The sequence below is a fragment of the Schistocerca serialis genome, chromosome 4 (genome assembly GCF_023864345.2).
Source record: "Schistocerca serialis cubense isolate TAMUIC-IGC-003099 chromosome 4, iqSchSeri2.2, whole genome shotgun sequence".
In the NCBI taxonomy this organism is placed as follows: domain Eukaryota; kingdom Metazoa; phylum Arthropoda; class Insecta; order Orthoptera; family Acrididae; genus Schistocerca; species Schistocerca serialis.
This window is the reverse complement of record NC_064641.1, coordinates 958,466,161-958,483,586: the sequence shown is the minus strand read 5'-3', so window position 1 is coordinate 958,483,586 and position 17,426 is coordinate 958,466,161. Positions and strand designations below refer to the sequence as shown.

Below are 17,426 nucleotides of genomic sequence, written 5' to 3'. Positions count from 1 at the left end.
TACTGACAAGGGAGAGTTTGACTCAATAATTAAATTGCTGAAGACGAAGAACTCTCATGGATATGATGGGCCACCTGGCATAATACTAGGGTATGGCGCTGTGTATGTTGGCCCAGTACTTAGCCATATTCATAGATTTCCCCATAGGAATGGTCGATTTACTGGAAGAGTAAAGTACTCAGGAGTTAAACCATTTTATAAAAAAGGAGAAAATGATAATGTTGACAATTTTAGACCTATTTCTACACCATCAAACTTATTTATACATAAGGGTAATTAGTCATTACAGTTCACATAATTTGCTGAAATGTATAGTTTGTTTGTATAAGTGGTTTGACAACTGAAAAAGCTTCATTCTCTTTTCTCTGCAACACAATGGACGTGTTAAATAAAAAGCTTCTAACACTAGGTGTCTTCTTTGATTTAACTAGGGTGTTTGATAGTTCTGATCATAAAATATTATTGCAGAAGTTGGACCATTATTGAATAAGACTAGCAGCTCACAATTGGTTCCCCTCATACTTTAAGAACAGCCAGCATAAGCTAATTCTCCACAGTATAAAGAACAGCTGTGATAAGGAGTGTGACTGGGCATGACTAAGTGGGCAGGTGGCTCAGTTGTCAGCGCTGGGACCGCTGCCATTTCTTACACGTCTAAACAATATGCCTTCCAAAGACAGGTAATTCCAAAATATTTTTGTTTGCTGATGACTCAGGTTTTGTAGTGAAGATTGTTGACTGCAGCATAGGCAGTGTATCAAATAATGCAGTTCTGCACCCAAGTTCATGGCTTGTAGGAAACAAATTTATGCTAAATCACAGTAAGATTTGGCTTTTACAGTTAATAACACACAGTTAAACTAAAACTGACATTTTGATTACACAAAATGAGCACATGTTTAGTGAGTCTGAACAGTCCAAATTCTTAGGTGTTCAGACAGATGGTAAGCTATCACTGAAAGTCCAGGTTCAGGATCTTGTTCAGAAAGTGAATGCTACTATACTGACTTTTACAACATATTTTCATAAGTGATATCCAATCTGAAGTTAGGCTACTTTGCTTATTTTCATTCACTTTGACGCACGGAATAACTCTTCCCATTCACAAAGGGTATTTTTTACTCAGAAATGGACCGTTGAAGCAATATGGGATGTAAGTTTGCCAACATCTTGTTGAGCCCTATTCCGGAATCTGGGAAGGCTGACATTGGCCTCTTAAACATATGTTTTCTTAAATATCATTTGTTGCTAACTAGATAAGCTTATTCCCAAGAATCAGCAGCTTTTATTCAGTTAATACTAGGCAGAAATCCAATCTGCATTTGCATCACACCTCCATGACTCTTGTGCAGAAAGCCATGCAGTATTCTGCTGCATCCATTTTCATTAAGGTACCACAAGAATTAAAAAAAAGTCTTAGCAGTAATCCATTCACTTTCATGTCTAAGTGAAGAATTTCTTCATGGCTTACTCCTCCTATTCTGTTGAGTAGCTAACGGAAAAAAATTAAGACGATTCCTGTGTTATGTTTTTGATTATGCTAATATATACTCAGCAGCTTGTCTGAATAGGATACATGTAAATTCTTTTGATCAGTTATTAACTTTTCTGATGTTAATTTTATGTACTGACTTCTTCCACGAATATGTCAATTTGCTCCTCAGTTTGGACCTACAGAACTAAAAGTGTAAAATGGAAAGAAAAAAAAAACACATATGTCTAAAGAGTGAAATTGACAGGCAGTGCAATATGGCAAATCAGGAATGGCTAGATGAGGAATGCAAGGATGTAGCAGCGTGCATAACTAGGGGAGAGATAGATGCCACACACAAGGAAATTAGAGAGGGAGAAAGAGAAGCTGTTGTATGGATACTAAAAGCTAAGATGCAAGCCAGAACTAAGCAAAGAAGGGAAAGCAGAAATATGGAAGGAATATATAGAGGCCCTATGCATGGGAAATGAACTCCAGCATAATATTGTAGAAAGGGAAGACGAAGCTGCTGTGTCGTCCGAACAAGACACAGCCAGGGCAAAAGCACCACAGGCACAAAGATGCGAACTGGTGCCAGTGCCATACAGACTTGGCACTTGTGCGCGTTCCACCAGCACCACGGGCAGTGCTGAGGATGAACGTATCGACTTCGCCTTGGCCAATTGCCGGCCAAGTACAATCTGCCATGACCAGAAGACAACGGACAGAAACTTACTCAGAAGATAGAAGAGCAGCTCTCGCTCACTTGGTTGTAGATCGTCGTCCAGGGCTGACTTAGATAGGGAATGTCATATAGTGAACTCTTAGAAGCGAACAGACAGTTGTCGTAAATTGCATTTGCCATGTACTGCAAAGTTTGCCCATGATTATTTGCACTAAGCCATTGAAGGCCCTTTTTGTGTTATATTACAAGCAGTGTTGCACACTTCATTATTTGACAAGTCACAAAAATAGGTAAACCTTTTTAACTCATTTGTGTGATTTTCGTTACTAATTTGTTGGAGTGTAGTAGAACCTTCGTTCTCCTACCCTGTTACCTGACACTGGGGCATAGCTGTATAATAGTGTCAGGGAGAAACTGTCTTAGTGGTGTGCTGCACCAGAATACGTTTTAGGAACTCATAATCTCGGCCTACCGTAGCAACAGTGGCAACACAGCCTTCACAGGAGTAACGACGAGGCCTTTACAAAACTGGCGACGACGGTTTACAAAATTGCCGACGAGGGCTTACTAAAGAAGTAGAGGAAGATGATATGGAAGATATACTGGGAGAGTTATTTGACAGACATATGAGACAGCTAAATTGAAATAAGGTCCCTGGCGTGTACAATATTACATAAGATCTATTCGGGTCCTCGGGAGAGCTCGTCGTGACAATCCTGTTCCACTTAGGTTGCAAAATATGTGAGAGGCGAAATATACCATCAGAAGAACGTAATAACACCAAATACAAAGACGGTAGATGCTGGTAGGTGTGAATATTAATAAACTACCAGATTAATAAGTCATTGATGCAAAATACTTACACGAATTATTTACAATAGAATGGAAAACTGATAAAAGGCTAAGGACAATTCGGGTTTTTGGTGAAATGTGGCAACATGTGACGCAATACCAGTCCTGCACTTTATCTTAGAAGACAGGTTAAAGAATGGCAAATCTACACGTTTGGAGAAAGTGTTTGATTGGAATGCCCTCTTTCAATACTCAGAAACAGCATTCCCCAAACTCGCACATCGAAGATGCCCTCTCGTGTGTGAAGGTCCTACGATTATTGCGTTAGAACAATGTACCACACTCGGTCGACCGTGTTTAACATTTAAACATTTACCACTATGCACCACCACCATAAAGAATTTAGAGTGAGATAGTGTTATACTGGTGCCATCCGTTTCCAGACGGGGGATTGTGCATGTATATATGAGACTCAGCTGCTCACCCGTCCAGCTAGTTCCTTTCAGAATGCTGCTGTTTACCACTACTTAATAACTGACCATCAGTGAGTTGAAAAATGTTAATGCCAGCTTAGCAGCTGTTATATAGTCTTCAAAGTTATTGTAAAAGTGGAGAATGCTCAACGGGGTACAGAGGTGCATTTCGCCGAGTCGGAATGGGACCGACATGAGAGATCGAAGATCTGTCGACGACGGTGTATGAGACACATTCTCGAGATGTCGATATCTTCAGCAGTACGAGAACGACACTGGTCGTCGACGTGTACACTGTCTGATCAAAAGTATCCGGAACTGTGTAGTGTGGAACTGACCGCCAGATACTGTGAAAGGCAGACGTGCCAGTATAAGAGGAGGAGGGGACTGTAACAGCAGAATGGGATGGTCACACGAGCTCAGTGACTTTGAACGTGGACTAGTCAACCAGAGTAACAAATCCACCAGGAACATTTGAACCCTTGTAAAGCTGCCCGAGTCAGCTGTTGTTGATGTGCTGTGAGATGGAAGTAATGTGAGGGAACAACCACAGATAAACCGGCACCAGGCAGGCCTCACGTACTGGCAGACAGGGAAAGAGTTGCAAAGTTCTGCCAGCTGTTCAACTAGCACAGTGACTGTGTACAGCTACCTAAAAAGAACGGCATACTACGATCGGGCAGCTCCTCGTAAGCCGTGCATTTCTTTGGTCCGTAATATGTGGTGATTGAGATGGCATAAAGAGCAACTTCACTGTACAGTGGATGACTGTGTGTGGAGAGAATTACCTGTTGTGATGTGTAGTGCCAACAGTGAAGTACAGAACAGATGGTGTTAGAGTAAGGGAGTGTTCTTCATGTTCCCCTTATTGCACTTAAGAAAATGTTAAATGCAAGAGAATATGAACACATTTTACATCATTGTGTTCAGCTCAAAGTAGAGGAACAGTTTGGAGACGACGACTGTTTCTAATGGCATGATAATGCACCCTGCCACAAAGTAGCACTGTAAGACAGTGTTTCGTGCATAATACTAGTCCTGAAACGGACTAGTCTGCCCAGAGTCCTGACCTGAACGAAATGGAACACCTTTGGCACCAATTACAATGTCGACCTAGCACCAGCTTCCAGTGTCCATCATCAGAACTTTTTCTGGTTTCATTTGTTGAGGAGGAAAGGGCTTCCATTTCTCCAAAGACATTCAGATACCTCATTGAAACTGTCCTCCGTAGAGTTCATATGATGTTCACTAACTGGTGTCCAGATACTTTTCATCAGGTAGTGTATAAGGAAGTTAACTTTTGAAAACTCTGCACATTGCATATATTTAAAATTCGTGTGAGGTGGATTAATGATTGCATGTTGGCATCAAATTTCACAACAATTTTGCCCAACGCTGTTGTGGACGTGACACACGATGGGAAGGTCATCACCTCTCCTTTTACCTACATTTTACCTCTCCTTTTTACAGTCATCAGAACCCCATACCATCATTGAAATAGTGCAGTTTTCCTATGGGTCGGCAAGAAAAACATTTCAGACACTTTGGCACTAAGAATCGACACAAAAGTCCTCAGGAGGTGGGTGGCACGAAGAGCATCAATGAAACAACTGCTTATCACAGAGCGTTGATTCCTACGCATTTTGCAGTCGAAACCAACAGTTTGCAGTGTAATGTGCTACAGAATGACATTTCTGACAAAGTTCGGCTTTGCTGACCCCCCATCTCCAGACGTTTCAACCGTATTCTATCGACTTCGTAGGGCTTCAGTCATACTGAATGCAATGTGACCCCTTTGGAGTGTAGTGCTACCACAGTTTGTGCTCTGGTATATGAAGTGGACCGTTCAAATCCATTTGATACAATTCGAACGTGATCCAAAGTAGTAAAGAGCGTTTGTGCCGTTTCAGCCCCCTGTTTCACACCTACCTGTGGCGTGGTCATAGAGGGTGCAACACTGACATAACTGGTAAAGGGTCGCTCTAACACGCCAACTCGGCAACACTGTCTTTGTTGAACACGTCAGAAATACACCTGTCCGAGACTTGACACCCGTGCAGCCAAGTTGTGCCCTGTGTGGCTGCTCTTGCGCCTGGGGGCAGGCAACCCCACTTGCGGGGTGCCGAAGGGGTTTTCTTTGTATCCAGCATTATCTTCTGCTGCTTTCTAATGCTGCCTTTCAGGCTATCTATATTTAGGACTTTCAGTTAGGTTTAATCTGGAACTCATTCTTCAGCTTACCAGCATGGAAGAATGCTGTTGACGCAGGTGTTATACAATTTCAGCGCAGGGATAGCAAAGCCAGTGACACTAGTTTCCGCTCTTGCAGCATATGACATGTGAACTATTGAGGCATCTAATTTTTCATCACGATTACAGTTTCACCAAAATAGAAATCAATAAAACAGTTACAGTGTCAGTTTGCAATGATAGCTTATTTCATTGGAATAACAACTAATTGAAAATTAACTTTGCCCCACACGTCACGAAACAGCGAGATATCACACACTTTGCACCTCAACATTAATGAATCTTAATACAAATGCGATTTACCACATACAGTCATAATTTCATAACTACGGCGAGAACGCAGGAGTACGTTGATGGGGATGGAAGCGAGATCCATACTTGGGAAGCCACTATAAAATTGATAACGGCACCCAAGGAGCGCAGGAAGAATAATCGTTTAAATACCTCTATGCGTGCTGTAATTAACTGTAGTACAAGTATCAGTGAAGTTTAAGCGTGTCAGGCAAGGCCAGTGACCATTTGTTGTTATATACTTTGTAACTCGCTGCAGTGCGTGAGATCCTAATATTTTTTATTTAACGAAGCATCCTCGGGGTTGACTACTATCCTTTATGCAGCTGTGTTTTGAATTATATGTATCGGACCTATGAACCATTTTCCACTGATTATGCCATCTTTGCACGCAGATGGATTCTGGTCCATCTATAGACATAAAATTAATGATCTTATTACAGTTTGCAGCTTCTTAGTGAAACTGCAGCCTCGCTGTCGAGCAGCTAACCATCTTCCTTAGCAAGCTGCACAATCAACTGTACTATTCTCAAATACAGTACGTGAGTTTAACGTCATTCCTATTCAGAGTTACTGTGTGCTATTAACAATGGGTTAATAGTATGTTAACTGCGAGTATTTAGGATATTCTAAAATTAAATTAACATTTGAATATTTGATTTTTGAGAGAACTTTAATTAGAATTTTTCTATCTGTGGTCAGTTGGAATTAGTTTGTAGCGTTATAAGTAACAACTGTGATAGTATATATAACATGTAGAATTTAATGATTATCTTGTATTGCAATATCTTGTATTATAATCAATGTGTTGCGCTTTGTTTAACGTCTAACTTAGTGAAACCTAGTCTTCAGTAGCAGAGTAGTCCCGACGCATCACATATGAATTTCACATTGATGGAGAACAGTGCATAGCAATTCTCGCTTACCTGTGCTACTTGAAAACTATGTATCTACTTCTATTAGTTTCAACGGCATGAAAATGTATGTGATGGCTGGCTCACGAGACATTGACGGGCACTGGATATCACCAGGCTTTCTGAGTTTTTTGACTACTTTGTAGATAGATGGTCAGAAAACGAAAAAAAAAAACCTATAAACCTTTGGAGTTTCTACAAACGGCGCCATCGAACGAACCAACACTGCAGAAGGCTGGCACCACAAAATTAATAACATGCTTGCTAAACCAAATCATAAAATCAATGACGTAATTAGGTGTATGAAAAGAGAAGCAGAAATTCTGTGTGCGCGTTATAGTGAGGGTAGGGCTGAGTACGTTAAGGTAAACGAAACGGGATGAAAGGTTAGTAAAAATGTACGAAGAGGATGATGAGAGCTGCAGTCTGGAACCGCGAGACCGCTTCGGTCGCAGGTTCGAATCCTGCCTCGGGCATGGCTGTTTGTGATGTCCTTAGGTTAGTTAGGTTTAACTAGTTCTAAGTTCTAGGGGACTAATGACCCCAGCAGTTGAGTCCCATAGTGCTCAGAGCCATTTGAACCATTTGATGATGAGATCAGGACTTGCTTGAGAGCTGTCTCCTACGTACAAAAGATTGACTAAATTTGTCAGAAGATTAATGTGGAAATAAAAATTTACAAAATATAAATAGCTACATATAAATAAAAAAATTTAAAAAAAGTGTATTGACGATACTTGTAAGCTGATTTTAAACACATTTGAATGACAATAATGTACTTGTGCCAGTCCAAAGCATGGATAAAGTCTGATGCAAATCTCAATAGTTTTAAGAATCTGGTCTCAATTCTATGGCCGGCCGTACTGTATTTGGTTTTCCGTGGTTTCTCAGATCATTCTAGGAAAATGGTGGGAGGGTTCCGTAAGGAAGCAATGGCTGCCCGCCCCCGCCCCCCTACAACCACAGATACTGGCGGAAGCTAAAATCTCTAGCGAGAATTACAGTCGACACGACGTAAAACACCAAACGACAAGAGCGATGTGAGGTCTTTTTGTGTTCGATAAGTCATACTTCATACTTGTTTACTGGATACTTTTTTCCTATATAAGTCTTCAACAGTCGATATATTACACCGCAGATGTTCTGAGTACAAACAATGTGATCTTTGATTGTCAGCGATATTGTCGTTGCCTGTGTAGCATTCGAGAGTATGAAGTGAGAGAGTCTGGTCAAGCTTCTGAGCTGTCTGGAATACAGAGATGCAAATGCAGAGGATACTGATTTTTGGAAACATGGTTTTGTAAAGTGTGAAGATATTTAGGTAATGCTGCTGCATTGCTTGCTCATGCTTAATTTATGATAGGTTTTTGAAAAATTTTCAATATGATTTTCTTTATTGATTCGGGTTGGTTAACTTGATTGTTGAGACGGATTTAAACAAAATTCTGTGCCCACATAATTTGGACTAGATTCACCACTCCTTTACCCTTCATTGATGAGTTACATGACAGAGTTACATTTTTTATAACAAGTGAATTTTTTACAAATTGTTGTAATCGTTAAAAATTTGTTCCATATGTCAGTTTTTAAACGGTTGTCTCTTCTGTATCTTAAGTATGTTCAGTTTCTTACACCGTCCCCTTACTATTTTGTAATGTTGTGTCACCAAATTTCACTTGGCGGAAAGCAGTTACTTAAATGTAAACGTAGGCTTCCGCGGCCGTTGTCACAGTCAATAAAATTCTTCTGGGTTTGAGGCCGCATTGTCAATTATAAACTTCAGACGTTTCGGCGACTATTGCAAGACGCCTTCTAGGGTGTGTTGGCGAAACGTCGGAATTTTGTAATTGACAATGCGACCTCAAATCCAGAAGAATTTTATTGACAGTTACTTAAAGTTTAAATATGACGTGTTTAGCATAGTTGCTTTATCTTCCATTGCTCTCGGGTAAGGCTCTTTTTTTCTTTGCTGCTGCGCAGCATTCTAACATTCACCAGTCTCGAACAGCACCGAGCTTCCGTTGCCACAAGGTAAGTTACGGAAGTTTATTAGGGCCAATTTAACATCACTGTAGGAGCAACAAAATTATTTACAGTTGAGCATTGCATTTCAAATTTCGTCGTGGTCAGTACAGTTAAAGTTTAGTTAAGATGTTATTTGTTTGTCAGACATTCTTCCTCTTACAGTGCAGTGTTACACATTCTCGTGAGTGTTCAGGAATTTCTTAGTTCGCGTAAGTAAATTTACAGTGGCAACACCGGCTCCCGTCAGACCACCGAAGTTAAGCGCTGTCGGGCTGTGCTACCACGTGGGTGGGTGACCATCCGGTCTGCCGAGTGCTGTTGGCAAGCGGGCTGCACTCGGCCCTTGTGAGGCAAACTGAGGGGCTACTCGATTGAGAAGAAACTGACATACGGCCAGGAGCGCGGTGTGCTGAGCACATGCCCCTCCAGTAACCCTTGTGGGCTGAGGATGACACGGCGGCCGGTCGGTACCGTGGAGCCTTCATGGCCTGTTCGGACGGACTTTAGTTTTTAGTTGTGTGTGTTGGAAATGCAAGAAATCCATTCTGCCCCCGTTCACTGTACTGCACAATACAGGGTTTCACAAGGTAGCTCATTCGTTATACTGTTTTATCTCTTTTAATTAGTTTTGATAAAAGTTAATTGGAAGACGGTTACACAATTTCAGATGGATTCAGCGACTCTTTCTGTCAGAGAGGCTTTATGTAACCATACTACTTGCACTGTTCAGTTGACAGAAAATTCACATTAACCGTACACACACGAAAGATACGAATAGGAGACCATTGTTGTTGTTGATGTGGTCTTCAGTCCAGAGACTGGTTTGATGCAGCTCTCCATTATAAAAAATAAAACAAAAATACAGTTACAGATCTCCTGATGGCTTTACTAGACAGTAAATGATTGCATCATCTGCAGACAACCTAAGAGGCCTGCTCAGATTGTCTCCTAAATCATATATATAAAGCCTGCAACACTTCCTTGGGGAACGCCAGATATCACTTCTGTTTGACTCGAGGACTTCAATAAGTACGAATAGAGGCCTTTCAGACAGGAAATCACGAATCCAGTCGCACAACTGAGACGATATTCCATAGGCACGGAATTTGATTGCACGCAAGCGATATTTTCTGAATCCGTGTACTATTTGTCAATACATGGTTTTGTTCAAGGTAATTCTTAATGTAAGAACACAGTAGGCCTATATGTTCCAAAATACTACTGCAAATCGACCTCAGTGATATGGTCTGCAATTCGGCAGATTACTCCTATTTCCATTCTTGGGTGCTGGTATGATTTCTGTAACTTTCGTGGCCTTAGATACGGACGTTTTGACGGGCGAGCTGTTGTATGTTATTGCCAAATACAGGATGACAATTATTGAACTTCTGAACGGTTTGCGTTAGGACTTTCAAACTACACGGTTGGCCGCGGCGAATGATGAGTATTAGTATGTGAATATGGTTTGGTTTAGCGATGAAACCCACTTTCATTTGGATGAGTTCGTAAATAAGAAACATCGGCGCATTTGGGGGACTGAGAATCCGTATTTCGCGATCGAGAAGTCTCTTTGCCCCCAACGGATGAGTGTGTGGCGTGCAGTGTCCAGTCGCGGAATAATCGGTGCGATATTCCTTGATGGCACGGTGGCTGCCGAACGGTAAGTGAATGTTTTGGAAGATTATTTCATCCCCATCCAAATCGATCGTGATTTCGACAAGACGTGGTACACACAAGACGGAGCTCAACCCCATCGAAGCAGGAGAGTGTTTGACGTTCTGGAGCAACACTTTGGGGACCGCATTCTGCCTCTGGGTACCCAGAGACGACTGGCAGCGCCCTCGATTAGTTACCATATGCTCCGGATCTGTACTAATGCGACTCCTCTTTGTGGGGCTACATTAAAGACAAAGTATACAGCAATAACAACAAAACCATTGCTGAGATGAAAACAGCCATTCAGGAAGTCATCGAAGCATCGATGTTCCGACACTTCAGTGGGTCATTCAGAATTTCGTTATTCGTCTCCGCCATATCATCGCCAATGATAGCAAACATATCGAACATGCCATAACCTAAATCAGAGTATCTGTAGTGACGTTTACATGTTCATACTTTAAAGGGAACCTAGTTGGCATGCTAACTGGCCCGGAAGACTTGCCTTTATTAAGTGCTTTAAGCATCTTCGCTACACCGAGGATATATACTTCTAAGTTACTCATGTTGGCAGTTGTTCTTGATTAGAATTCAGAAATATTTACTTCGTCTTCTTGGGTGAAAGAATTGCGGAAAATCATATTCAGTAACTCCATTTTGTGACCCTGTCATCGGCATGTCATGCAATGAGGACATTGATTGTGTCTTGCCGCTGGTGTACTTTACCTGTGACCAGAATCTGTTTGGATTTTCTGTCAGTTTTCCCGGCAGAGTTCCATTGTAGACATTATTAAAAGCATCTCGCACTGACATCCGTGGTGAATCTCGATCTTCAGTAAAACTTCGCCAATAATTGGGATTTTGTGTTTTAAATTTGGCATGCTCTTTCCGTTGCTTCTGGAACAGTGTTCTGGCACGTTTTGTGTAGCACGCGGAATTAGTTCAAACCCTTTTTAATTTATTAGGTATAAACCTTTCAATTGCTGCCCATACTATTTCCTTGAATTCAAGCTACGTCTGGTGTATGCTTACTTAATTTGAAAGGAATGGACACTTTTTCTTAGAAAAGTGTCAAGCGAATTTTTATCTGCTTTTGTAAATAGATATATTTTACTTTTATTTTTGGTGGCTTTGGACGTTACAGTATTAAGTCTCGCCACAACGACTTTGTGCCTACTAATCCCTAAGACCGTTATGATGTTCTCTGTTTTCTTAGGATTATTTATCCTAAGAGTTCAAGTATCTTTTCGCAACCATTTACAGTTCTGGTGTGCTCCTGAGGTAACTGCTCAAAATATTTTTCAGAGAGAGCACTTAGAACAATTTCGGGCGAATTTTTGTGCCTATCACCTGCTTTGAACATGTATTTTCACCAACATATCGAGGACAGATTGATGCCACCACAACCTTTAACTGTGTGAGTGCAGTATCTGTTTGAGGTGGTACTCAAATTTTCTTTGAACCTCTCAACAAGTGTGTGATCTGAGACAAGGGTTCGGTAAAATGAGCCTATTATAAATTTAGTCAGGTTGTCAAGTGTAACCTCTATCCACACTAACTCACAGAAACTATCTACTTCAATTTAATTTCAACATATACTAATTCTAACGGGAACAAACACTCCGCGATCAACTGTATTTAACCTATTCCTTCTGGACACTCATTTCGTAAAAATTTTGTCTGACCTTTCTTTGGCTTTAGTCGTATTCCAATACCTATAACGATATGAGCTTGGATCTCTGATTCTTTCCCAGTAATGCTACGACGAGTTACAACTGCATTACCTATGGTTCCTACGTCTACCTCTTCCTGTGTTTGACCTGAATCCTTCGAGACTGAAGCCATTTTTGTTATTTCCCGATCATCTAACCTAAAACACCGCCCTGTTCACCCACACGTGTAGCTGTTTCCTGTGTCTGACCTATTAAGCGGAACCTGTAAAGCGACTATCCTATGGCGCAAGTCGAGGAATCTGCATCCTACACAGCCCCAAAACCACCTGAGCCTTTCAGACCCTCCACTCAGCTGTACCAAACATGCACAACTGGTCCTGTTGACGATACTACCGATCTGTCTTCATCTTGGAAGAAGAATGGCAGTCTTGACCACTTCAAATAGCTTCCAGAAACCAAACAGAATCTCTTCTGACGCCAAGTGACTCACAGTATTAGTACCGAAATGAACCATCACCTGTAGTTGACTGCAATCTGTGCTATTTATGGCATCTGGAAGACCCTTTCTACTTCTGTGACTACTCCTCATCCTCTTTCTCCTCCTGCGCCCCCTCCCATCCTTGATAGTCGCGTCCCTAATGCCCCGATTACAAAGCTAACAGTGGAACTTCCAATTACCAGTAGTCCCAACCTCCGCGAATTCCCGGGTCTTGCAGGCTGAAAAATGACAAGTGACTGCATCTGGATCATGATTATCTTCAGTTACAGACAGGACCTGAAATCTGTGTCAGGTGAACCAGGGAGGCCTTTCCATCGGCTCCTGGGTAGACTTTCGCTGTTTACCACGTCTTGGAGCGAACTCCGATTGTAAGGATTTCAACTATTTCTTCATCACCACTCATCACCACTTACACTAATTTTCATTTCAATAGTGATTTCAGTGGAACAAGGATTAACTTAGCGCAATATTCCTATGTTTTCCTTTGCAAAGCAACATTGGACGCTGCAAAAGAAAAAAAAAAAAAAAAAAAAAAAGGCTCTGAGCACTGTGGGACTTAACTTCTGTGGTCATCAGTCTCCTAGAACTTACAATTACTTAAACCTAACTAACCTAGGGACATCACACACATCCATGCCAGAGGCAGGATTGGAACCTGCGACCGTAACTGTCGCGCGGTTCCAGACTGTAGCGCCTAGAACCGCTCGGCCACTCCGGCCGGTTCGATGCTGCAGCCTGAATTCTCTCGACGACCGCGGGTGAGGGGGCAACCTCAGTGTGTGTAGTAACTGGAGTGCTCATACGATCGTACTTTTGGTAATATGCGTTGATGTGGTACTGAATTAAATACTTTTTTCGCAAATCGAGAAATAATGTATTTACCTGACGGCCTTGATCCAAAGCTTTCAGTATATCATATAACAAAAGTGTTATTCGGGTTTCACGTGACCGATGTTTTCAGAACCTATGCTAATTGGCCTGGAGGGGTTCATTCTGTTCGAGATACCTTATTACGTTTGAGCTCAAGATGTAAGGTTCTACATCCGATGTCAAGATATTGACTGTTGATTTATAGATGACTTCTACTACCCGTCTTCTAGATGGATGTGGCCTGTGCTTTCCTTCAATTAATGCTCACGGTTTTTTGTTCGAGGTATCTTCAATAAATTATGGTTCAGAGTATAGCTAATTCAGCCGTAAATTCAGTTTAGACTCTGATAGGGATTCCACGGGGCCCAGGAGATTTGTTCGATTGTAAGGATTTCAGCTATTTCTTCATCGTCACTTACACTAATATTCATTTCAATAATGATTTCAGTGGAACAAAGATTAAGTTGGCGCAATATTCCCGTATTTTTCTTTGTAAAGCAACACTGAAATCTGCAGCCTGAATTCCGTATACCGTAGCCAGGGCGGCTTCCCGCAGTTTCCAGAGAGCGTCAAGAGTCATGTCAGCATAATTCAAATACAGTCCCTGTCCATTTCTGGTAAAACTTTACTAGGAGCCGTCCACGGTTTTACTCCGAACGCCTGTCGCAAGCGATCATGGGAAGTTAAGATGGCAGAACAGCTAATTTGTAAAGCTAATGACGTAACGACATGAATTGGTTTCGAAAGCGCACGAATAAATAGTCTATTCAACGCAACAGGATGCTCAACATAATTGGTTAAGAATACTGTCACCTTTCAACATAACTTAAGTCTCGGGCTACGCTGCAAATAATGGCATACTAGTCGTAAGAACTGGTGTGTTGTAGATGACGAAAACGGCGATACACTAATCTCTTTGTCAGAAACAGAAGCATATACTGTTACATACTGAAGCGCCAAAGAAACTGGTACACCTGCCTGATATCGTGTAGGGCCCCCGCGAGCATGCCAAAGTGCCTCAAACCGTCGTGGCACGGACTCCACTAATGTCTGAAGTAGTGCTGGAAGGAACTGGAGGGAACGGACACCATGTCCTGCGGGGCTGTCCGTAAATCCGTAAAAGTACGAGGGGATGCAGATGTCTTCTGAACAGGACGTTGCAAGGCATACCAGATATGCTCAATAATGTTCGTGTCTGGGGAATTTGGTGGCCAGCGGAAATGTTTAAACTCAGCAGAGCGTTCCTGGAGCCACTCTGTAGCAATTCTGGACGTGTGGGGGTGTCTCATTGTCCTGCTGGAATGCACAATTGACATGAAAGGATGCGGGTGATCAGACAGGATGCTTACGTACGTGTCACCTGTCAGAGTCGTATCTAGACGTATCAGGGGTCCCATACCACTCCAACTGCACACGCCCCACACCATTACAGAGCCTCCACCAGCTTGAACAGTCCCCTGCTGGCATACAGGGTCCATGGATTCATGAGGTTGTCTCCATACCCGTACACGTCCATCCGCTGGATAAAATTTGAAATAAGACTCGTCCGACCAGACAACATGTTTCCACTTATGATGTCGGTGTTGACGGGCCCAGGCGAGGCGTAAAGCTTTGTGTCGTACAGTCATCATGGGTACACGAGTGGGCCTTCGGTTCCGAAAGCCCCTATCGATGATGTTTCATTGAATGGTTTGCATGCTGACTCTTGTTGATGGCCAGCACTGAAATCTGCAGCAATCTGGACAAGGGTTGCACATCTGCGACACTGAAGCAATCTCTTCAGTCGTCGTTGGTCCCGTTGTTGCAGGATCTTTTTGCGGCCGCAGCGATGTCGCAGATTTGATGTTTTACCGGATTCCTGATATTCACGGTATACACGCGAAATGGCCTTAAGGGAAGTCCCCATTTCATAGCTACCTCGTAGATGCTGTGTCCCATCGGTCGTGCGCCGACTATAACACCAGGTTCAAACTCGCGTAAATCTTGATAACCTGCCATTGTAGCAGCAGTAACCGATCAACAACTGCGCAGCACCGTATTCTGCCTGTTTACATGTCTCTGTATTTGAATACGCATGCCTATACCAGTTTCTTTGGCGCTTCAGTGTATAAGCACGGACTTTCTATCGCACTGCACGCGGGCAGTCAGACAAATGTACGTTTAACCTCTTGCCATTGGAAGCGCTGCAAAGCTGTACTACTACAATATAATTAAAATGAATTAAAACAACAGGTCAAAAAAGGCCTGGCGTCTTTTAGATGGTGGTAACAGTGATAAACTAAAGACCTTCACAAAAATGAGATACTAAGCAAGCAACGACATTGACCCTATGGCATTGCATGCAGAGTGTCTAAATTATACTACTACGTGAAACTAATACACAAAACCATCAAAGATTTTGACATATATGACTATACTGCATGTATGTATAACTGAAACTGTAAACTGCAGCTTTCAACGTACCTTTTCCAGTTCCTTTTCGATCTTCGACGCACGATTCACGAGTGGTCCCGTAATACCATACTGCATTTCCTTTATGCACGGGTTGAGTGTTTCCAGAGTGACACTCTTAGCTCGCCTGCTGGGACGATCCCCACCGATACTACTGGCTGTCATCATGTTGCGAGCTGTATGAGGAGGTACAGCTTCTGTCTCCATATACAGTGCGGCACTCCAGTTCACGCGTTCGTATATCGGCATGGCGTTGCGCGCTTTAAGGGTCCGCACAGAATGAAACACACTGATTCCTACCATGGCTGCTCTTGGAATTTCAACGTGCTCTCACTAATTCGGAATTCCCGATATTAAGAGTGAGCTGAGCAGGGAACTGCAGACCGTATACGGCTTGAGACGGAATTCGAACTGTAGCCAGTTTTAGTGGTAACTGTCTGATGAGCTTGTTACAGAAGTCATACCAGCGCGCACAGTAACTTGTGAAATGAAATGTCGTGTGGCTAGGGCTTCCCGTCGGGTAGACCGGTCGCCTGGTGCAAGTCTTTTGAGATGACTTTCGTCGAGCCAGAAACAACGCGACAGAGAAGCTGCAACACCTCAACGGGTAAATGAGCTCGACACGTCCTCCGCACAGATGCTCGTGTGGACGAATCGTCTGCTACTGTGTGTCCCTCCACTGGTGACGTTCAGGTCCGAAGGTGCGTGCTAAAGCGCTAGTCTAACGGTCCATGCAGCAGAGCTGATAGTGAGGACGACCGCGTGTTGACACTTCCCAAGCAGCTCGCCTGTGGGTGTCGACTTCCGCTGATGTTTCGCCCTTCTGAATGGTAGCGCGAGAGAGGTAATAAACACCTGCGTGCTCTGCAAACTTCTGTGAAGTCCATGTCAGAGGCAATTACTAAACTATCACGTGTTAGATATCGGTATCTTCCCGTTCCAACAGCACGCGCGTCGTGGAAATAAAGATTACATAAATGTCTGTCTCCCCTCTGTAGTTAGCCTAATCTTCAAGATACCTACGCGAGCGGTACGTAGGAAGTTCGAGAATATTCGTCATACAATACTGGTTCTTAGAATTTTGAAAGTACGCTTTTGCGGGATTATTTGCGTCGATCTTCAAGAGTCTGCCAATTCAGGTTTTTTTGCGCCCTCTCGTAAGTCGAACCCCTGACTGTTCGCATGGTCCTTTGTGTATGTTCGATATCATCTGTTACTCGTATGTGGCGTGGGTCTCACGCTCTTGAAGCGCAGATGCCTGCGATTTCAATAATAGAAACAATAAAAATGTAATACGTTTTAATTGGCGATAATAATAATAATAATAATAATAATAATAATAATAATAGATAGGAAAACACTTCCCAATGTTGTGC

At 42.5% G+C, this 17,426-nt stretch overlaps 1 protein-coding gene across 2 annotated transcripts in view; it reads right to left on the bottom strand.

Annotated features, from left to right (window-relative positions):
- Window positions 1–16,881, bottom strand: part of LOC126475109 (alanine aminotransferase 1-like) — a 66,960-nt gene extending 50,079 nt beyond the window's left edge. For both annotated transcript variants that reach the window (XM_050102692.1, XM_050102693.1), the window contains exon 1: window positions 16,063–16,881. In XM_050102692.1, coding sequence (XP_049958649.1) covers window positions 16,063–16,353 — 291 coding nt within the window. In that variant the 5' untranslated portion in view covers window positions 16,354–16,881. The remainder of the gene's footprint in view (window positions 1–16,062) is intronic.
- Between the last annotated feature and the right edge of the window lie 545 nt (window positions 16,882–17,426).